We start from the raw sequence: 23,471 nt of genomic DNA on the forward strand, positions 1-23,471 counted from the left end.
GAACCGTAGTATGCCACCTCAGATATGAAGCACTTTAGTGTTAACCTCGCATAAAGAGGTCTAAGTATGCCACCTCGAATACGATGAACTTTAATGTGTTAACCTCGCATAAACCAAACCTGAGTGTGCCACCTCAGATATGATGAACTTTAAAGCGTTAACCTCGCATAAACCGAACCTGAGTGTGCCACCTCGGGTATAACGAACTTTCGTGTCTGGACCTCGGATGTAAGGAACTTAGTGTGTTGGCCTCGGATATAACAAATATAAGTGTACCACCATGGATATAACGAACTTTAGTGTGCCAACCTCAGATATTACGAATGTTTGGTTGCTAACGCATTCAAACGATCCACTGAGGATCGCTTAAAAGTTTTTTTATTGCAGTATTAGGTGTGAGGTTCGCGTTCACGTGGCAGTATCGTCACTGTCTGTATGGATTGGCAGCTGGTGGTCTTTCAGCCAGTTCTGTGGACGTCTGCAAATATGAACACTTCTACTTCAGCGGCGAATAAGTTATGTGCTGCTCAGCTGCTTACAGGAATTCTTGAAAAGCAGAAGGACGAGCACCAAGGTAGCTAGATGCATGGCCATGGTAAATGCCTCTTCTACATCCGACCACTGCATCCGCGATGCCCTAGTGCTGTATTTCTCTTCTGAAACCCAGTGCCTAGCCACCACAGTGGCTCAGTGGTTATGGCACTCGGCTGCTGACCCCAAAGACGTGGGTTCGATCTCGGCCGCGGTGGTTGAATTTCGATGGAGGCGAAGTTCTAGAGGCCCGTGTACTGTGCCACGTCAGTGCATGTTAAAGAACCCCAGGTGGTCGAAATTTCCGGAGTCCTTCACTACGGCGTCCTTCATAGCCTGAGTCGCTTTGGGACGTTAAACTCCCTTAAACCAGAAACCTAGTGCCGGTGGGCCAGTGTTGTTCTGGAGGAACGCTTGGTTCTGTCACGCTTGGTTCTGGCACACTATGTTCCAGCATGCTTGGGTCTGGGAAGCTTGGGACAAAGCAGCACCAATTTTTGAGCAGCACGGATTTCTGGGCAGAACAGATTTCTGGGTAGCAGATAAAGGCAGGGCTAGAATAAAAAAAATTAAGAACTATAAAATATATTGTAAACGTATTCAGGGAAATAAAAGAAAATAAAAAAAATGAAGAGAGGAAGAGCTTAATGCAAAAAAGACGAACTGCGCAACAAGAACACGGACGAAAGGGAGGCAGACACACACTAACGCAGTTAGTGTGTGTCTGCCTCCCTTTCGTCCGTGTTCTTGTTGCGCAGTTCGTCTTTTTTGCATTATGATCAACCAACTAGCCCGACAAGTCCTGTTGAAGAGCTTAAGAATGTGAAACAACCACCTCCTGGTCGCCATGGCAACGACTTAAGTCTAGCCCATTATTTTTACTTGACAAATCCGACCACAGTTTCCTGCCTCTTGAGTTCCTTCTATGAAGCATAGAAATTGCGGCCACACATATATACACTTGTCCATGAACATGTACTGGATCTATTTGCTGGCGCTCAGGAAGTGCCATTTGTATTCTGAATCTTAATGTGCACTTTGATAAGCATCAAGACGCTGTTGTACTGTCCTCTGTTGGAGTTGCACATATCCACAGTAGGATTGGCCAGGGTGCCTTGTACAAACGAACAATTGTGAAACAATGTCTCAGTTAAGGTAGACGAGGAGATTGAATTGTCTTGGAGTATCAGTTCTCATAGCTCTAGCTTCGTGGTCTTTATCTCGTAGGACACTCAATTCTCGCTACGCTCGGAGCTCTGATACAAAAATTTCATGCATCACGTAAATTCACAAGCGGCCACGGGAACAATTTCATTGGTAGATCGGCAGATATCTGAGCGCAATAAAGGGTGTAAAAGCGAAGGAGGAGGAAGAGGAGGAGGCAAGGCAAAAAGGTTAACTGGTAGATGAAACCAGTTTGCTACCCTGCACTGGGGGGAAGGGATGAGGACATATAAAGGTGAGGGAGAAAAGGGAGCGATGAAAAAAGCAGAAGGCGAAAAAAGTGCAAAAGAAATAGTATGCAATTGACGCAGTGTTTTCTCTTTTCTTACACATTACATTTTACACAGTGAAACTTAGAGAATTCATGCAAGCTTGAGGAAAGGATTTTAAATGCACTACAAGCTTTCAATAATATCCAGAATATATAGGTCAGGGGTGGCCAAACTGCGGCCTGCGAGACACGTGCGGCTCCTCGCGGGTCCAAGTGCTGCTCAGCCCCCTCCCATTTCTGCCATGACAGCTTCCCTTATGTTCTAGAGGAGGAACGCACGAAGGCAGCTGTTGCCAGTTGACACCATCCTGCGGAGAATGCGCGAAATGATGTTTTTCAAGACCCCCCCCCCCCCAAAAAAAAAAATTGCCCCGCCCTCTTATATTGTGGCTTTTCACTAAAAAGATTACTTTTTTTTATGGCTATGTCTGTCTGGCCGCTTCTAAGTGCTCTGGCGTGCAAAAAAAAAAGGGAATGCTTGTACAATAAAGAGAGGAGGTACTGACGTGACTGCATTTTATAAAAGGGCAGCAAGCCTTACAAGGGGAAATGCCATGTATACCATCTCATATGCAGGCGTTCTTGTAATGTTGCAATGACATGCATCATTTTCAGCTGCCTGTTTTTCATCCGGGAGACACGGTTACCGTCATCGACGACCTACCAAGAATGAAGAAGCTGCAGGATGGACACGGTGGCTATGTGGAGTCCATGAGAACTGTAATTACTGGCATGTTCTTTGTGTTCAAGACTTGTGGAGTTAAGTTACGTAGGTGCAGTGTAGTACAGGGCTGCAATGGAAAATTAACAGGCCTCAGTGTGCTTATTAGCCTTTTTTGCCACGTATGTGTTGATAGCGAACTCGCAGCTTTACGTGAGAGTGTATTAGATATAGAAGTGATAAAATAGGAATGATCAAAATAAAGTTACATTTCAACTATCTAAGCAAAACATTTCTGAGTGGAACTTAGCTACTTTGACTTCGGCAGTTAGTACATCGTTTAATTGCCAAGAATAAAAAGTGTGTCAGTAGCTTTAATGCACACATACATCGTGCCAGTTAATGGTCAGAATGTTTGCCAATGCGAAAAGTGGCATTAGCCTTACCGTATTTACATGATTGTAAGTTCACTTGAATGTACGTCGATCCACCATATCTCATGTCAGAAAAAATAAAAACACTTGGAGGTCATTTAAACTTGCCCTTTAAGTGTGGAACGTGACAGCGTTATGCAGCCGCCGCTGCTTATCATCAGCCGATATCGGCAGGCACATTCCGAAAAGAAAATGTATTAATCATTGGACTGCTCATCCACACTAGCGCTACCGTCGTCATCGCTGCTGCGGTCCCGCAGCACGTCGTACTAACGTCGTCGTCCAGCAAAATCCCCCACTTCGCAAACAACCACAGCATGACGTCGTCCCAAGAGACCCCGCACTTCACAAACAGCCGCACTACGATGCCGCTTGGAATAGCTGAAAATTTTGCTTCGCTACAGCTGCCACAAGAGTATGACCCGTTCCGAGACGTAGAACTTGCGGCCGGCACGCAGTTCGTTTCTTCGGCGTAAAGAATGATAGCCATCTTGAATGTATAGCCATGAACGAGGGCTGGACGCTTACCAGAACCGGAGCACAAATGACGATTAACGAAAAACTACATTAAAAACCGGTAGAACGTGGCTGGCAATCGTCAAATGCGTCAGACAGAATCAGAGAGAAACTACGCGCGAGCGGCGTCGGCTCTTCCAACAGCTACCGACACTCCCCAGAAGCACTGCCGTTCAGAGTAGAGATGCCGCCCCTATTGGAACAGCGGCCCTTCCATCAACTATCGACACTCCCTTGAGCGCCGAGTGCACAGTGAAATAAAAAATGGAAAATACTTCTGAGTGAGCACGCAGCTAGAATAGCCGAATTGGGTAGAACCGTAGGGCTCTATTGGGTAGAGCTCAATTGGGTAGAGCCGTGGGGCAAATATGAAATTGCAACCACACTGTAGCATCCCTGATATCTCATTTGTCTCGCCTTTATTTATCGCGCAACGCTTCGGTTTTGATTGTAAGTCGAAACCCAATTTTCTATTTTCAAATTAATAAAATAAGCCGACCTATAATCATGTAAATACGGAATGCATCTTGGTGTGCAGCACAAAATGGTTCTGTATTCCATTCACGCTGCCTTGAAGCAACCATGAAGAACTCAACATACTCTTGAAATCTCTAAATCCAGTCCCTTTCCCCTTGAAAGGCGTAGCCCCACTGCACTAGTGACATCGCATAACCACTGAAATCTTGCTGCATACTTAGAATGTGATGAAGACTTGTGGACGTGAAACCGGTAGTTGTGGTTCATCAATATTTTTTCACACCAGAAAGGAAATGGGGCTGTTCACGCATGCTTCCAGCCTTTCTTTACTTGTGACAGCAGTCATGACTCTTTCCATTTGGAAGTGGTATCCATGCGGTTGTGACTGTTGACTGAACGCTGTTATCCTTCTCTCCTTAGTGCCCAGGACAAACTGGGGCCGTGATGAAGGTGTTCCGCTCCCATGACGTTAAGGTGTTCCTCTCCGGCACTGCCTGGACGTTCAATCCTCTCTGCCTGACATTACTGGCGAGGCGTTCGGACGGTGACTTGAGTTGAGTCAACACGCCTTTTCATAGGCTATTATTCTTGATGGTCTTTTAAATGTTTGAAACAGAGGGAGTGGAAACTAATCTGATTCCTTCTTGAAGTTTGTGTCATTAAACAATGAGGGTGACGGAGACACGCATTAAGACATGTCTCTTATTCATCTTTGAGTTTTCTAAAAGTGCCATATGAAGTGGTCTGTTTACAGAATAGGCATGTTTATTCAAAGCTCTTTGGCTCCAAGAAATTTACTCATGACAGCTGTAATGCGCAAGTTTTTGTTTTTTGGATGTTAGCTAAAGCTGAACTAGCATTTCCAGAATGAGTAGCAAGAGGTGGCACCTTAGATTAGAGAACATTCAACAAGTTTGTCTTTGTTGTGTGCCGTACCAAAGGAGACACACTAGATGATAAAGGAGGACCTCGACAAGTTATAGCTGATCTGGAGGGTGAAGTGGCAAAAGAATACTGTGCTTACACCTCTTCGGCACTACCACATAGCGATGCGTGCAAGAGCTCTTGACACATGATCAACAGTATTATCTTATTAGTCTTGAACCGTGCTTCTTTTATGAAACTTTGGTGCTGCTGCTGCATGCCTCCTGTCATGGTTTTCAGGCTCAAGACTGAGAGCACTTGCGACTGACACTGGTGTCTCTGAACAGCTTTCTGAGCGACTTATACAGATGCTGTCGCGTTCCATGCGAGACCTGGATATTGCCCTTGGCACAGTGAGTAAAGTTCTAAAGCTTTCTAATTGCAAAATCAAAATATGTGGGGCTGGATAAAGAGTGGTAAATTGACACAGCTTTTTATTTGAGATAGGATGCTTTAGTCTTGCACAAAGTTAAGGTTTCTTTGTAATTTAGGGAACGGCAAAGCAGCAGTGAATGTGCTCAGTGGAGAAATGCTGCGTTACATTGTTGTTGTTATTGGACGCAGTCCTGCTGTAAAGAGATCCTTAGATATATCTGTACAGTTTCTGTTTACTTTAGCAATACCATAACACTGTTGCTTCAGAGAGTCAACAAGGGTGAGTGGATGATATAGTCTTTGCATTTTCTGACATGCTGTCATCTCCAGCTGAATTTTTCATATGGTGGTGCTCATTTCTCGCAAATTTTTATTCTTCATTTTGCAGCCATCGAAATACTCATCTGGACAGAAGGTGAAGATAGATGGTGATAAGGAAAGAGTGAAGCGACTGCAGCTAGGCCACGGAGGATACATACCCACTATGGATGGCGTAAGAATGTCATATTGGTTGTTTGCATGAAAGAACATCTGTTTTCAGCAAAAAGCTACCAGATGTACACTGTCAATACCTCGGCCACAAATGCAGCAAATTTTTCTCGACACTTATTGACTGAAGTAGCTGCAGGATAGGTACAAAGTGACATCATCTTGATAACTCTCCAAAATTGACATGTCATCTGTTCTGAGAAGGTGTCCAGAAAAAAGATAATGAAAAAAGATAACTAAGGCAGAATAAATAGATTGCGATCTCATTGACCCAAATTTGTCTGATTTGAAACTGCAGTTGATTCGAGGTAAGAATTTGGTGCTGTCAAAATTGTCTGCATTTCATTTAAAGAAAATTCCCAGTAATTCGAACGTATATGAGAAAATATAGTGGTTAATTCGCACTGGCTGCGTAGCCAAAAACTGCCTCCGCGGAAGGAAGACGAGTGATGGGTCAACTGCAGCTCGGCAATGAGCTGTCGTGCGCTGGTAACCTTAGTAACCGATCACGTGATGTCATCGGGCACATAGTTGTCGCAATGCTGCTGGCATCATGCGTGCGTGCGACTTGCCCTTATTGCTAGTGATAATCTGTCGTCAGGGAGTGCCAAATGGGTTTGCATTATATCCTCGCCGCCTGCAGCTTGCACCAGGCACGTTGCCTTGTCAACCTTCATTGTAAGTTGTTGCCCTGTCAACTGCTGTGATGTTCATTGGTCCGCTAGTGCTTTTTTCCTGCGCGTCTGTCGTGTTAGGGGACCGGCTTATTTTGATGGCCGAAGCGAAGATGCAGCCAGGTGGCATTGATGAGATGTTGACTCGCCTCGGAGGTAGCTACAGGTCCGCCACTTGCACTCAGTGTTCTGAGAGGCTGCACGTACATGAGCGAAAAAGCTGAGTATATGTGTTAGAGAACCGTCAGCGCAGTTACCCCTTAAGCAATGCATCTGCCCCTCGTTCCAATCGGCATCCCTTCGAAATCTGAGTAATATACGAACAAAATTTCGATACCTAGCTTTGAGTTAAAAGAACCGAAATACTGCTGTAATGCCAAATATATTAGCTCTACTGTTGGCACACCCAGATTGTCAATGATGGTGCTGTGTATGTGTATTGAGTGTGTGGCAAGAGATGGCGCCACCATCCCAGCGCCTGTGTGTGCGTGTATGAGTGCGTGGCACGAGACGGCGCCACCGCCGCAGAGCGCCCCCAGCAAGTGTGTGTGTGTGTACGGCCAGCGCCGGCCCTGTGTAACGTGTAACCCAGGAGAATAAAGATTGCTGTTACGTTATCCCAAAACACAACAACTGGCGACGAGGATGGGATAGCGGGGACCCGGACGCAAGCGAAGACATCGCATCATGATGCACGCAGGCAAGTGAACTTGCGCCAGTAGCCAGTGAAATGAAGCACGCTTCGTTCCCGCGCGAACATGGCGACGTTTGGTCAAGTCGAAGAATACGACAACAAAGAGCCGTGGTCGTCATACACGGAACGGCTGGATGCGTTCTTCAAGGCAAATGGCATCGAAGACGACGATAAGAAAAAGTGGGTATTTTTGTCGACGGTCGGCACAAGCACGTACGCGACGCTCCGTAGTTTGCTAGCGCCCGTAAAGCCTAAAGAAAAGAAGTTTACTGAACTCATGGCTATTCTCAACAGCCACTTCAGCCCCGCTCCATCGGAAATAGCCGAAAGTTATCGCTTCCACACCAGAGTACAGCTCGAGAATGAAAGCGTCGCGGTGTTCGTCGCCGAGCTCCGGCAAATGGCGGAACACTGCAACTTCGGTACGGCGCTGAACCGCATGCTGAGAGACAGACTTGTGTGTGGAATTCGTGACAGAGCCGTGCAGCAACGGTTGTTAGTTGAGAAGAGCCTCACCCTAGATAAAGCGCTGGAGATTGCTAGAACGGCAGAGGCGGCGGAACTCAACGCAAACGAGCTGCGAAAGGGCCACGCGGACATACCGACTTCCCCGGTTCAAGAAGGCTCAGCGAATTATGTCAAGCACAAGAAAAAGCAGCACCTGCAAGGGCTCGGTGGCCAAAAAGGGCAAGACCCGAAGCCTAAAGGCAAAATCAAAACCGGACGCCAAGAGAAGTCCAGGCCGTGTGTACGCTGCGGATCCCGTGATCACAGGCCCCCGGAATGCAAGCACATCAACACAAGGTGTTACAAGTGCGACAAAGTAGGTCACCTGGCGAACTACTGTTTGTCTGGTGCTGAGAAAGGGAAGAAGTTGAGCGCAACTGCAGTGAATGCAGTACAGTCGACCGAGAAGCCACCTGAGTACTACCTGCATTCTTTGCGTGCACAGTCACCCCTGAAGCCAATCACAGTGACATTCATAGTCAATGGAGTGCCACTGGAAATGGAGTTGGATTCAGGTTCTCCCGTTTCGTTAATCTCAAAAGATACTTACCGGCAGCACCAAGGTGTTTTGCCGCAGCTTTCACGGACAGACATCAAGCTGAACTGCATACGTGGAACAATACCGGTGCAGGGAACGCTGGTGGTTGACGTATGTCTTGGCAAGACTACATGTCAGCAGACACTGCTTGTAGTAGCCTGCAAGAGCCCTAACCTGTGCGGCAGGGATTGGCTTACAGCATTTGACCTGCTACCACGCCAAGTAAATGCGATACAGCTCGAAAGCACCACTGAAGGGAAAGTGAAAGAAATGCTGCAGGAGTTTGAAGAGATCTTCAGACCAGGCTGCGGGACACTGAAAGGACCACAGGTGCATATCAACGTTCGACCGGATGCACAGCCACGATACTTCAGACCTCGCACGGTACCCTACGCACTTCGGGCCAAGGTTGAAAATGAACTTCAGCGTCTAGAACGTGAAAACATCATCACACCAGTGGACCATTCTGAGTGGGCTTCACCGATTGTACCAGTACTCAAAGCAGATGGCCAAAGTGTCAGGATTTGTGGAGACTATAAGATCGGTGTGAATCCAGCAGTGGTAACGACACAGTACCCATTGCCAAAAGTTGAAGACATATTCGCATCCTTGCAAGGCGGAGTCAAGTTTTCCAAGTTGGATTTCCGCGAAGCTTACAATCAGGTGCCTGTTGATGAAGAAACCAGTAAGCTACTGGTCATCAACACACACAAAGGTCTCTTTGCTTACAACCGTCTGGCATTTGGTGTTTCATCAGCACCTGCCCTCTTCCAGAGAAGAATGGAAGAAACCCTTCGTGACATCCCAGGCACATCGGTCTACTTAGACGATGTTTTGGTGACAGGAAGAACTGACGCAGAGCACCTTCAGAATCTGCGCAAAGTTCTGCAACGAGTCAAAGAGTCAGGGTTGAAGCTCAAACAGGAAAAGTGTGAGTTTTTCAAACCATCCCTCATTTACTTGGGCCACGAGATCAATGCCACTGGTCTTCAACCATCAAAGAAAAACACAGAAGCCATCATTGAAGCGCCCGAGCCCAAGGACGTTGGTGAGCTGAGATCCTTCATTGGACTCCTGTCATACTACGGAAAGTTTCTGCCGAACCTGTCCACACTACTAGCACCGTTGTATGCACTGCTTCACAAGAACAGTCACTGGAGGTGGACAGATGAAGAACGAAAAGCTTTTGTCAAAAGCAAGGAAGCCATCATGGAGGCAAAAGTGTTGGCACACTATGACCCATCTAAGGAGCTCGTGCTAGCCTGTGACGCTTCGCCGTATGGTGTAGGTGCGGTGCTTTCACATCGTGATAAAGGGGTTGAATTCCCACTAGCATTTGCATCTCGAACTCTCACACCTGCGGAGCGGAACTACTCACATCTGGAAAAGGAGGCACTAGCCATTATATTTGGTGTCACACGCTTCAGAGACTACTTGCTATGTCGCAGCTTTATCCTCATCACTGATCACAAGCCACTGGTCGGCATCTTCCGTGAAGATAAAGCAATCCCAGCCATGACTGCTTCACGTATCCAGCGTTGGGCACTCACACTTGGTGCCTACACGTATACTATTGAGCACCGACCTGGACGTCTCAATGGAAATGCAGATGCCATGAGCAGGCTACCACTGGCAGTGCTCTTTGCTGATCCACCTGAACCACCAGAGCTGGTGAATTCAGTCTCAAGCATGGAAAAACTGACAGTGTCAGTGAAGCAGCTTCAGCACTACACGAGTTGTGATCAAGCCCTAAGCCAAGTGCTGCGGTGGGTCAAGGACGGATGGCCACAAAGCACCCCGGACAAAGCCCTACAGCCATTCTGGCAAAGACGTGATGAGCTGAACACGTACAGAAATCTCTTGTACTGGGGTAACCGAATCGTGGTGCCTACTCCTGCCCAGAAGCATATCTTGGAACTGCTACATGAAACGCACCAGGGAGTGGTTGTCATGAAAGGCATGGCAAGGTCTTTGTTTTGGTGGCCTGGTATGGATGCTGAAATCGAAAAGTGCGCTCGACAGTGTACACAGTGTCTGCAGAATTCTCCAATGCCAGCAAAGTCTGAACCAGTGCCATGGCCTGAGCCGGGTGCATGCTGGGAACGTGTGCACCTGGACTATGCCGGACCATTTGAAGGTAAAATGCTCCTTGTACTTGTAGACGCCAAGTCAAAGTGGCTTGAAGTTATCATCGTGCCAAGTGCAACAGCGGAAAACACTGTAGAGCATTTGAGGGATATTTTTGCACGGTTTGGGCTGCCAAGGTGCATTGTAACAGACAATGGAACCCCATTTACTGGCCAAGCTTTCCAGGCATTCCTTTCGGAAAATGGCATTAAGCACCTACGGACAGCTCCTTTCCATCCAGCATCAAATGGTTTGGCTGAGAGAGCAGTTCGAACTGTAAAGGACGGCCTCAAGAAAACCACGGGTGGAGATCTCAAGCTCCGGCTAGCGAGATGGCTGCTTATGTACCGTAGAGCACCCCGCCCAAATGGAACGTCACCATCTGAGCTGATGTTGGCATACCCAATGAAAGCGAAGCTGGATCTTTGCATTCCTAGAAGGGAGAATGAGAGTGCACCCGAGCAGTTGCTGACAGAATCCAAGAGGCATTGCGGAGAGACGAAAAAGGGACCCAAATACAAGAAAGGTGACAAGGTTGCAGTTCGCAATTTCGGCAGAGGAGCTAAATGGTGGTTGGGCGAAGTTGATGAAACGAACGGAACTTCGATGGTAACGGTTTCAACCCCTCAAGGGAAAGTTCGCCGTCACAACAACCAAGTGAAAAAAGCACTTGGCCACTCCAGCACCAAGTACAGCGGGTACACCTGCAAGCACCGAGGAAGACGTAGCCAGCACCGCAAGCACCTGGGAGGCTGCGGCGATGCCATCTGTGAGACGTTCAACTAGAACTGTTCGCAAGCCCCTACGTTACCGATAACCTTCTTAAGGAAGGAGGAGTGCTGTGTATGTGTATTGAGTGTGTGGCAAGAGATGGCGCCACCATCCCAGCGCCTGTGTGTGCGTGTATGAGTGCGTGGCACGAGACGGCGCCACCGCCGCAGAGCGCCCCCAGCAAGTGCTGTGTGTGTGTACGGCCAGCGCCGGCCCTGTGTAACGTGTAACCCAGGAGAATAAAGATTGCTGTTACGTTATCCCAAAACACAACAGATGGGATAAAGGTTCGGTAGTTTGTACAGTATAGTTTTGCTTCCAGAACTGGGCTCGACATTCGAAACAAAGTGTGGAAGAGAGGCGCGGGTTGAAAGCACAGATATTGATTTGATTAGGACAAATATCAGTGTGCCTGGGAACTAAACCGTGTTGCAAACAAGAAAAGTCACTATAATCGGATGCAACTCAAGAACAGACCGGCTTTTCCCCATCAGGGGACCTCCTTCCAGCTCCTTCCTTCCGCGACAGTGCAAAGAGTGTCAGATGAAAAAAAATTCCCCTCCCTGCATTGTCACACTGCATTGTGATGCTAACAGGTTCATGAGAATCTGCTGACGCCATTGACGGGAAGGGGGTCCTTTGGTGGGGAGAGGCTGCTTCATTCTTGTGTTGTATCCAACTATAACACATTAGGTTTCTCTCCGACTTTCGCAGTACCTTGGGAAGGTAGGTACAGTTGCGAATGTGGACCGGGATGGCGATGTCAACGTCATATTCAGTGATGGGAGATCCTGGTGCTACAACCCTGCATGTGTGAATGCTGTTGACAGCTCGGAAGACAGTTCTGACGGTAAGTCCATGCTTTCTTCATGTCATTCAAGCACATGTGTATGATGAGAAGCACGTACTTGATTACACTTGCCTAGACTTGCAGCTATAAGTGCTGCAAAAACTACTTAATAGGCGGCACGTTCTTTGTGTGAGTATCTTGCGAGATGTAAATGGAGTAAATGTTTTCTCCACTTATTGGTCGCTGACAGTTCGGACCGTCGGCACCACTCTGTAGCCGGTAGCGTTACAGAGCGCACGCTATCCACAGCGGGGCATGCTCAGTCGGAACAAAGGAATACCACAAGCTAACACAAAAAGGCGTATATTGCTGCAACAATAACGCTGGCTAGAAACAAAACACGCTAATGAATCGAGGATGTCCAACTCACTAGCAGGGCAAGTGAGTGTGTGCCCACGCAAGAACAGGGAAGAAGCTCTGAGGCTGGTCAAGACGAGTGCTCGGGATGTTCCCACGAGGCTGTGGCACAGGCACCCTCCCTTGATAGTTAGGGCAACTGGGGAGCGTGCGGCATTATGGGGCAACAAACCCAAGAGGTCAGTGAGGCGAGTCCTCACAGTCTAGACCAAAACTGTCAATCGAGGTTTGACGTGACCGAAGAAGACTGACCGTTTTTTCTGGCTAGCAAGACAGCGCTATATGTGTGCAAATGCCCTACAGAGCCGTCGTTTGAGCTTTTTATCTGTGTCCTGTGGTTTTTGAAATGCTTCGCCATTACAACGTGTCTGTGTCTGAAGCCTCCAAGTAGCAAGTGTAACTGGCTCTTCGCTCAGTGGACACCCCCTGCACTGCGAGTAGGTGGTTTGGAGTATGTGGCGGTGGTGGCCACCAGCAGAAACCGTGCTTTTGCACAATATTTCATGCTTAACAGTGCTAAACCACCTGTCATTTTTTTTGTCGAGATAGCTTAAAGCAGAATGATGTCCTCGGTAACGATTGCAATGAGACGTTAAAATATGTACGAAAGGCCAGTGAGACTATCTTGGTGTAAGGAAACGATCTACTTTGGCGAATAAAAGAGTCTGGAAGAGAGCAGGCACCAGTGGAAAAACCAAGGGCATGAAACAATTCTCTGTGACACACGGCCGTGTGTACGTAGGCTGTTATTGCTTCCAGAGCCATTATGGTGTAAGGGCACACAGAAACGAAAAACATATAGAACATTACTGAATGTTCTTGTGCCCACCTTATCTTGGAATAATCGCAACACCTGCATATACAGGGTATTCATTTTATATAAATTTTTTGTTCTCGTTACATCATAGATAGCGACTCAGATGTAACGGTATCGGAAGGACTGGACCGTATGATCCGTCAGTTACTCGGCATGGAGTCCAATGGGGTGAGTTCGATAGTAAAATCTTTGAAGTATTCGTTTTTTTTTCGCATTTTTATGGGACAACAAAGTTCTAATATGACACATTGTCATTCAAGACTGAGATGTGTTTGACGAAAATGGAATGCTGGAGGAGCCGTTGATGACCTGTGGCGTAGCTTGAAAATTTAATGTGTGCATTTTATTTTTCCTTTAAGGTATCATTATTCGGTCTTGTTTTTCTTATGTCACCTTTATATGAAGCTTTAAGCATAGGTTAGAGGACAGTGCACAATATTTTTGCTTATTTCATCATGAGTGGAGCATAGCACTGACTCAAACAGTGCGATCAGTTGAGCTTCAGGGTGGGAAACATGTCTACTATTCTTGCCTTTTTCGTGCTCATGAATTTTTCTCCAAATATTGTAAAATGAGTATGATGAAAGCCACTTCATTAAGTCAGGCTTCAGCACTTCGAAGCTTTACTCTTTATCTCGTAGCCGTGACCCTTTGGGTGTCCACGATTTGCCCAGAAGAGGCAATATCGAAGAGCATCAAACAAGTTTTGATTCACAAATCACTTCGTGAATTCCCGTGGTTCAGGGCAGTGGAAGCGCTGGAGCAAAAGTGGAACTGAAAACGACGCCTCTGCATGCCGCCTGCTTTTCGGGTAACGAGGCCGTCGTCAGAATGATGGTGGCAACTGGAGCTGACCTTGAGGAAGAAGACAAGGATGGGGACAAGGCACTTCACTACGCTGCTTACGGGTAGGCATTCTTTGTTTTTTATCTGGGATGCATCCTCTTGCATTTTGGCTGCAGTCACCACAGAAGAATAAAACAAAAGCAAAGTGCGAGTACTGCATGTGCGTACATATTGATGTACGGACAGACATTAAGATACGAGGCAAAAAGGGACAGGTCTCCGCCCTCACCGCTGCTCTATCGCAGGATGAGTGAAAGGAAGCAATTATAAAATGAAATAAAAGCACAGCATTGCGTAAAAGTTGTTTTGGCTGTGAAAAAAAGTAATATAGAAGTGAAAGGGAACGAGTTACGTTGGGAACAAAAGGAAGAAATAGAAAGGCATGGAGAATCCACCACCAGCACCCCCAGCCAGAGGAGCTGACCAGGGTACAGTGCCTGGGTATCATGGGCACTTATTGAGTTATTTCACTCTTTCTTCTTATAGAGCGAGAGCTCTACTCCTGCCATACAAAGCTGAAGGTCGTGTGGCTATGAAATTTGACCTTCAAACCAGGAGGAGCCGAGGCGGCTCTGACATCATGCCACATGACTCGCCATGCCTCGCCACAGCTGCGCGCGTTGAGCCGATGGCGCTCACTCGCCTCACAACTACCGAATCACGTGATCGCTGCGCCTCGCCACAGCTGTGTATGTGCAGCCGACGGCGCTCTTGCAACTGCCGGAAATCGCGTAGCGCGCCGTTCGCTATATAAAACCGTGTGGCGTGTGCTTACCTTATCAGAGCTTTCGCTCGTATTAGGTGTTCAGCCGGGTTGAAACACAGCTAGTTTTTTTCCCTTTTATTTCTTGCTCTTGCTTGTCTTCTTTTCTTCTCTTCTGTTCTGAAGGTTGTTTCCCGATAGCCTCTTCTTGGTCGCTGAAGATTGTGTCAGTCATAGTCCTGCTGGATATAGTTCTATGTGTTGTATTAGCTGTTGCTGCTTAATGGTTTTGAGGGTATAGCTGACTTTGCCGCTTGTGTTGTATATAGTCAGATCCTTGGGCCCCTCGATTAAAAACAATTTGGTCGCTTGATTCTTACATGCTGTGTTGTCATATGTGTGTTTGCACTTCTTGCCGAGGGATATGACTGGCTATAGCTTGGCCATGAAATTTAGTTTTTTGTTTATTGCTCTGTAATATAAATGGATGCTTAGCCATTTTTAAAGAGGTTCTCTGGGGATATTTTGAATCCTTAATGTTTCTTTGAGGACTTCATTGTGTTTTTTGAATTGTTCATTATAGAAAAGAGTATAGCATGTGTTGCCACGTGTTGTTTTGGACCCCGGTAGCCTGCTCACCTCTCATGTACAGTTTCCATCAAGGTGTAGTATGGAACCCGCCGCAACCGTGGTCCGAGAGTGTGTGCTGCCAAGAAGCAGTGCTGCTATCGTTGGCGTTTGCTGGCATTGAGTTTTCGCATGGTGAGGAAAAATACTCTTCTGACTGTCTGGCTCGTGCTAATATTGAGTCTTCACGAGAGCAAGAGGACCATGCCTCCATGGCCGATGATGCATGGGCGCCGGCGATCGCCGCCTATAACAGTGCCACAGCTCGGCCACATCACTGTAGGCTGTCAAGCTTTTGACAAAATCTGCTCATACAGGGCACACACGTCTTGCTCGAAGGTTGTCCCGGAAAATGCAAGTTCGAAGCTCACAGTCTTCCTCGCTCGCCAGGACGAAGCAGTAGCAGTGAAGCTGTCCGCTGCCACGCTACGCAGTCTGAGATGTGCACGTTCAAGACAGTCTCCAGTCAACATGCACATTATGTCGCAGGCCCATCTAGATTGCAAGACTGCAGATAATCTAACCTTAAGAGCTTATGCTACCTGCCCACATGGCATGGATGACTCAAGACGGCGTGGTTAACATTCTCGTTGACGAGAAGGTCAGTGCGGTGTTTTTTTTTTTTCAAGGTCCACGAGGTCGAGATCAAAACACCGATGCATGCTTAACCCAAATGTCCTCATAGAGCTACAGTTTGCAAAAGAGAAGAAAAATATAGGCTGCCAAGAGACAAAACGCGCTTACTCTTCATCTGTCCTCGAGAGCCGGATCCACTTACATCGATGGTACATATCACTAAAAGTGGGAGGCAAAATGTGAGCACAATATGCTCGGACTTCGTGCCTGATGCTGTCTCGCAAATCGAGCCATGGTGTGTATTCATGGTTTGTGTGTGTGTGCTGGCTCTCTGATAGTCACCTCTCCCCTTTGAATAAAAATGGGAAGCGCGGTGCACTCAAATGCATTCGCCTCGATGGCCAGCATCCTATGTGTTGTGCCAGGGTTGAATTCTGTTGTACCAGGGTTTGTACTAGGGTTGAATGATTACTTACCGGAGCCGTAATCGTACTCTTTGGCATGTACTGCTCATAAAGGAATCATCATAAGCCCAGCGGTGTCAACTCTTCGTTGCCGTAAGGGAACACCGCTGTCGGTTCCCCGCATCACATCTCCAGCCCCAGTATATTTCGTCTTTTAGATTTCAGCAAGGATATCAATCGTGTTTGTTCAGTCAGCTTCTCTGCACTCTTTCTCTCGCTTAAATTTCTGGATAAAACAAGTGTTAGTAAACGTCTACTTGTTCGGCAGGAACACAAGTTAAACCACAGAAGTGCCAAGTTGATAACCTACAAACAGCAGCAGCTCAACTTGAGAGCTGGCACGACGATCCAACTCGTCAGTCACCTAGCTGTTTGTCTATCGCACGCGAGATTCATCTCATGGACAGCAGACAGTGAGCTCACGCGCGGCCCTGCTGACTAGTGGGAAACCGAACAGCAAACTGTTTGGAAGTTTCGGATTTCGGCGCGCGCTGGAGGTTACCAGAAGTTTGCTTCTGCAACTGTTCTTCGGGGAAAGCGACTGCCAGCGAGAGCCAGCCGGGTAAACTAAGGTTGGGGTAAACTGGGCGCAATTATTTTTCTCTTTTACAAGAACAAATTTACAAATTTACCCAAAAAAGCCAGTCGTGCTAGATCTTCGCGCGCATCGCCTTGATTAGGCATTGGTAATGACATCTTCCTTAGAGTGGCGTGGCTGCGGTGTGGCCGCAGCATGGTAGCGTCCCCTCGTCGTCATTCACGTACCTTTCGCAGCCGCACACGGCGACGCGGCTGCGCCTATCTTCCCAAGCCTGCCTTGCACGCACCGGTCTGCATGCTGATGGTCTCGTGCAGCAGGAAGGGTGAAATGTGCGGATTAGTTTTTTAAATTAACCCGGGTAATAAATTAGGGTAGCGTAGTGCAGCGCTTAACCGCTGCACTACCATGTCAGGATCAAGTGGTATGAGGGTTCCCAATGGACTATGAATCTAGGAAAGAGGAGTACTTGTGCTAAAGGGATTTCTGTTCTGCTCTTAATAGTAGTTTAAACATCATCCCAGGTTTTCTTGGTAAAAGCGATGCATTTGTCATCGCATAGCACTAGTCTATTGGTTTAGCGCTGCTGAGTATGCCTCTAGCTTCAATAGCTTCAATAGGAGTGCCTCTTTTCATGCGGTTTATTTGTATGTAGTGGATTCATACTGTCTTCGTCTGTCAACCTGCTTATTCATGTGCGGTTTTCTTTTTTTTCCCTTATCCTAGTGACAAGCCTGACATTATAGAGCTACTGCTCAACTTTGGGGCCGATATAAATGCGACGAACAAGCGCAAGGCTACAGTCCTGCACACTGCAGTAAACAAGGAGTTTGTTAACAGCGTGCGCACCCTGATGACGAAGTTTGGGGAACGCTTGAATGTGAATGCTCAGGTAAGCATCACCCTTTAGTTACGTATGCCTTCACAGAAGCTCCCAGATTTCCTGCCTTTTTCTGGAAGTAAGCAGTGTAGTGGCAGTGACACCAGCAGCTCCACTGGAATCCACTTACTTCCTTTACTTTCTAGTCCATGAGAGCTCTAAGGCCTGCCTATATGATGTGACCAGAAGCGTATTGGGAGTGTCTAATTAACACCTGCTATGTGTTTGATGAAAGTCGCATTGAAAGCTTTGCAATGGAATACCTTTGGTCATTTTAGTTCATTTACTTGTCATGATGCCACGCCACTTACGGGAACTGATGGCTTACGTCATAGCATGAGCAGCTTACCAGGTGGTGAATGCTCCAGTATAGAGCAGTGTTCCGATTTTGGTAGGAAAAAGAGAGCATAAAATTTTGAGCGCTTCCGATGTACTGTTACCTACGAGGTGCTATTTCTCAGTCATTCTCTCACAATCTGAATGGGCTAAGCAGATGTGAAGGATAGTGAGCGGGAAAGAATAGGGAGTAATGGGGAAAGGCTTGATTTGACAAAACCAGCTCATCCCAGTGGACTTGCAATCAAGGAGGCATTGGCCCAACGCTCGGCCAGTTCGTATAGCATTTTCATTTGCCAGCAGGAGAATGGTAAATAAAGTTGAGCACTTATGTTGAACACTGACGTGGAGTGCCGATTCGGTTCATCCCTGCTACGTGCACCTGTCGTTATAATTTCACTGCAACTAAGAGCGATAAGTGTTGGAGTTATTGTCATCAAGTTTGCTCATGAAATCTTTTGTACAGTCCACATTTATTCTTTTCAAGCACTTTGCACTCCACGGTTCTTCCAGGATGATGTGGTGATGGTGTTGCACCAACAAGACACGCTGCTAGCCGCAGTCATGTTGTATAAAATTCTGTCAACATCAAAAGAGTGTGGACATTTCCTCGTCTTGGCAGTTTACCAAAGGTTCTTTTTTTTTTTTACCTTCAGGACAGTGATGGTGACACCCCTCTCCACGATGCTGTTACGAAGAATAGCCTGGAGGTCATCGACTTGCTCGTTAACGCTCCTGCCATAGATTTCACGATTAAGAACAAGCGCGGACACAGCGCTCTTCACCACGCAGCCATGAAAGGGAACAACTTGTGAGTGTTAACTTCCAAGCTTCTTTGAGATTTACGCCCGGGGCGCCTCTCCGCTTGCATGCTTTTCTGCACTGCTGCAGCTGCTTTTAATGAAAACTGTCTCATCTGTACGCGCTGTTACAGCACTTGTGCTATAAGGAACGATATAGTGGAGGGATCCGAATTAATTTTGACCACTTGATGTTTTTTAACTGGCTTGAAAATATGTTCCTACATGGGTGGTTTTGCGCTGCTCCTCCATGTGTTTGTCATGCCCAATCAAATTTATCGCGCCATCTGGCGCTCTGCGTCACAACGATGTTGCCACATTGCTGCTGGGGATGACATGGCTAACTATATTTCAAGGTACAAGATGTCGTAGGTTTGAACGAGCATTGTACAACACCCTGGAATTAACACACACGGAAGACACTGAGGACTGCAGATTTCAGCTGTGCAATGGATCTGGACATAATTGAATTGCTTTGAATTTTGGCAACATTCAACAGGGGAAGCGTGCACGAAAAATAATTTCTGGTTTTTATTAGAAACAAATATGAGTGCGCATAAACACAATAATATTACCATAACTGGTTCTGTGAAATTAAGGTTTCCCCTTTCATACTGTTGGGGCATGCACATCCAGCCATGCAAAGGAAAGAGCTCAAATGAACTAGGTGAAGGCGATGAGCACAAGCTTGTAGAGCATTTTTGGCTCACTACATGGAATGAGCAGAATGTGTATGACAAAAATGTTCGCTTAACAAAAACATTTTTTGCTTTGCTCGCGTTTGTGCACCGACGTTTTACCTTGGTCACAGAGGCAGGCCTATAATGTTTGAAACGGTCTGGAACAGTCAACAAGAGCATTTTTCGTGAGCTCTACACAATACGAAAAGTGGTTATTAGATTTCTGAATGTGTTTTTAGCGTTGTCTGACCAGCATCTCACCTTACCTAACATATTACATGTGTCCGCTACGGCAGAGTTCTCAGCTTTCCTACTTGATGCATCTTTCTTTACGTTTGTCTTCTTTTTCCCCTCAAGCGCGGTAGAGCGGATTATCTTAAAGAGTCCAGACATTATTGACATGAAAGACAAAGAAGGCTTTACTTCCCTGCATTTGGCTGCTCTGTCAAACAGCTATGACGTTGCAAAGACTTTACTGACGCAGGTAAGACAGCATTATTCGGCATGCCTAACGCATATTCTGAGAACATGCGGACAGATCAGTGCGACCTAATGCTTAGTTTCAGTTATGTTGTAACAGAAATCGACTACTTACACCAAGAGCTGAAACACAAGAACATTATAAATTCCAAACACTCTGGCGATCCAGTATAAATATTCAGTGCTCCTGCACTTGCTAATCCCATTTGGCAGCTCGTGATATGGCTTGCCTAGTACGTGATCATCAGTTTCATTGGAAAATGTGGTTCACCAGGCAACGGCTATAAATATTCTGTCTGTTTGAAAGGAAAAAAGAAGAGAAGGTAGTTATGTGATGCCTGAACACCACTTCTTGATCCTGACTGCGTAACTTAATTACGTTTTGGAGAAAAAAAGAAGCGCGTGGACCAGGATGGAAACAAGGAAGACGAGAAAGCTGATTGTCTAGCTACTAAATATATTGACACCGACCTTATTTAAATCCACGTAGAATATATATATTCTGCACACAGCATAAAAAAGAATGATGTGGCATAGAATCACCGTTAGCTAATTAAAACAAGATGGAAGGACATGATTTGCTTCATGCCATTTTAAGTTTAAGTTCTCAATGTGGTGTCATCACACCAACAAGACCTGGAAAGGTTTATGTTCTTCACGTGCAGCTGCTGCATACTTTCAGGGTCGTTGCAGCGTTGATCTCAAGACGAATAAAGAGCAGACGGCTCTTTGGATGGCAGTGTACAAAGGGCACTGCGACATTGCCGAGCTGCTGGTCGGCGCCGGCGCTAACATCAATGCACCGGACGATGATGGTGACACCCCCATGCACATGAGCTTGCTGAAACGATCTGACATGCGGGTCCAATCTGCAAGTCCATCTACAGCCCCCGAAATGGCAGCGGTAGGTCGCAGATGCAATGTGTGTGAATTGTATCTGTTGTCAGCATTGCCAGCGCAGCGCAATATTCTTCATGGTTGAGGGGTGATGATGAGTTTTTCTCTCATGTTCATGTAGGGTTTCGCAGCTTGCTCTGTGCTTGTGTTGTGTGTTGACATTGAATCTGGCTAATGCTAATAACAGCCATCAGTCAACACGGAATGGCCATGTATCCTGATAATAACGCGCTGCTCATCCCACTAATGCTCTGCAACTGCAAATGGCCTAAAGCACCTCACTGTACTAACTGACAGGAAATGGGGCCAGATAAAAAAATGCACTCAACACACACATAATGCTGCCATTACCTTTCCCTATCTGCCAATACTCTCGTACTTCCTCCCCTAAGTGCACGGTTTTATTGAACTCAGTGCATCAGCAACATGCCGCAGTGGAACTTGTTCTATTTTTTAAGATCGAGGCCCTAGTACTGGCCTCTAGTAAAGTTGAGTTTTTTTTTAGGCTAAAGCCTAAAGCCTTACTACACACACATGTTAATGAGTAATTTTCTGCACCATCTGTGAGTACACACACGTTACTGTGTGTGTGTACTTGCAGATGCCACAGAAAATCTTAGCGATGGCAAGAAAATAAGGTCAAAGTCATCAAGCGGCCGTAGGATGCACACTAGTTCTAGTTGTTTTTTGCTGTACTCGCAGCATAATCATTTTAAAGGATTATTTTATTATTTTTTTAACAAAGATTGAGAACTCTAGAAGAAACTAGGGCAAACACCAAGCGTAATTCATATAAAAAGAGTCAGGTTTAATCAAAGTTTACATGCTGATGTGGACTATATTATTCGCATAATTTTACATTACATCGTCGTGTGCAGTGTTGCTAAATAACATGCAAAGCACATAACATAACAGCTTGGATAGTGCTGCACTTTGCGCCGATAAACTTTCACGCTTTTCTTGATTTGCGCTTAGGTGGATTTGGCTCATTTCGAAAAAAATCACTTTAGTTCTCCTCCTGGAGGGTAACTGTTATGGGGTCTGTGTTATTATGCTGTCCGAAAACGGAAGCCCAGCTTGACTGTCGACCTTAGGGTTGTGTGCAGACGATAGAGTTAGGCACTCATCTTGTGGGCGAACACCTTGGGTTGTCGAGAAGACCTAATGCTGATCCTCCCAGCTGACGTTCCGAGTCCCGGTTTTTATAGCGGCTATACTGTCGCACATTCTGATGGTACTGGAATGATGCAGCCAGTTGTAACTGTTCTGGGCACGCTTACCAGCACATTTGCTCGCAGTGTTTTTATTTTTTCCTGTTGTTTCATCTTTGTTCATGTTGCCCCCTTTGCCAAGCACAGGGCAGCAAACCAGAAATACTTCAAGGTAACGTTCTTCCTCCACCTCATAAAATCTTTCTTTGGTGCACACTGTAAAAGTGAGATGCCATTGCAAAACAATATTTCCTTCACACGCAGAAAAAAACGAGAAATTATATATGTATATTATAAGGAAGACAACGAGCATATGCACGAGCCGCATGGTCATCGCCTGGTTGTACGCTCCTGGCTGGACTAGCTGACCTTGGACTTCTGTTGCCCTGCTCCCGTTTAGAAGCTTCTCAGAATAAACCCCACCTTACATTTGGTGGAGGTGCTGCGTGGGATATATATAACCATGTGCCTCTTTCTTCACCTCTAATTCACTCCTGCATTGTTTCTCGTCTTGAGCATCTGGGAGCACTTGCACGCTTGCCGAGACTGCAGCCATTGCCCATGACAATGGAGCCGCTCACCTTGTCTCCTCCGCCCCTGTCGCCAAGGTGGGCTGCTGTGTTGCACCGTACTGACGCGATACAGCCGATGTTTGTAAGGAGACACGTGAACTTCGCTCCATATTTCTGGGTGCTACGCGCTACTTGGACGGTGTAACTTGGCTGAGACATTAATGATGGCACATTCCACGAGATAATTGTGATAACTCGCAAAGATCCAGAGGGGCGCGGGTTCAGGGCTTTTGTAGCTCTATTCTGTATTGCATGTCTGAGCAGTATTACCGCCATTTGTCCGTTTATCTGTGTTGCACAGATTGTGAGCCAGCTTTTGGAGACGACTCAGTCGGGGGTCGACAGCAGCCTGGCTATGGCCTGCTTTTTGGCCAACAGAGGAGCGGACCTTCACAGAAAGAACAAGGAAGGGATAACTCCATTGCAGATGGCCAACAGCGCTCCTGTGGTGGAACAACTCTTGATCTGGAGGACCAAGAAGCGGTAACTCTTTTTCAGCCACATTGGCTTCACCGCTACGATCTGCCGGGTGGCATTGTACTAGATACACAAACAGTGACAAACTACGCAGTGTTTGATATCGTTGCTGTTGAAAAAGAAGCACCAACAACTATGTCTCGATTC

At 46.6% G+C, this 23,471-nt stretch overlaps 1 protein-coding gene across 3 annotated transcripts in view; it reads left to right on the forward strand.

Moving 5' to 3' along the window:
- LOC144121002 (E3 ubiquitin-protein ligase MIB2-like) overlaps nucleotides 1-23,471 on the forward strand; it is a 72,248-nt gene that overhangs the window by 43,262 nt on the left and 5,515 nt on the right. For all 3 annotated transcript variants that reach the window (XM_077653888.1, XM_077653889.1, XM_077653890.1), the window contains exons 9-20: nucleotides 2,642-2,746; nucleotides 4,535-4,667; nucleotides 5,279-5,391; nucleotides 5,802-5,906; nucleotides 11,928-12,063; nucleotides 13,329-13,405; nucleotides 13,982-14,145; nucleotides 17,718-17,883; nucleotides 18,864-19,018; nucleotides 20,045-20,171; nucleotides 20,850-21,071; nucleotides 23,149-23,330. In XM_077653888.1, coding sequence (XP_077510014.1) covers nucleotides 2,642-2,746; nucleotides 4,535-4,667; nucleotides 5,279-5,391; nucleotides 5,802-5,906; nucleotides 11,928-12,063; nucleotides 13,329-13,405; nucleotides 13,982-14,145; nucleotides 17,718-17,883; nucleotides 18,864-19,018; nucleotides 20,045-20,171; nucleotides 20,850-21,071; nucleotides 23,149-23,330 — 1,685 coding nt within the window. The remainder of the gene's footprint in view (nucleotides 1-2,641; nucleotides 2,747-4,534; nucleotides 4,668-5,278; nucleotides 5,392-5,801; nucleotides 5,907-11,927; nucleotides 12,064-13,328; nucleotides 13,406-13,981; nucleotides 14,146-17,717; nucleotides 17,884-18,863; nucleotides 19,019-20,044; nucleotides 20,172-20,849; nucleotides 21,072-23,148; nucleotides 23,331-23,471) is intronic.

Source organism: Amblyomma americanum, chromosome 2 (assembly GCF_052857255.1).
Source record: "Amblyomma americanum isolate KBUSLIRL-KWMA chromosome 2, ASM5285725v1, whole genome shotgun sequence".
Classification (NCBI taxonomy): Eukaryota; Metazoa; Arthropoda; class Arachnida; order Ixodida; family Ixodidae; genus Amblyomma; species Amblyomma americanum.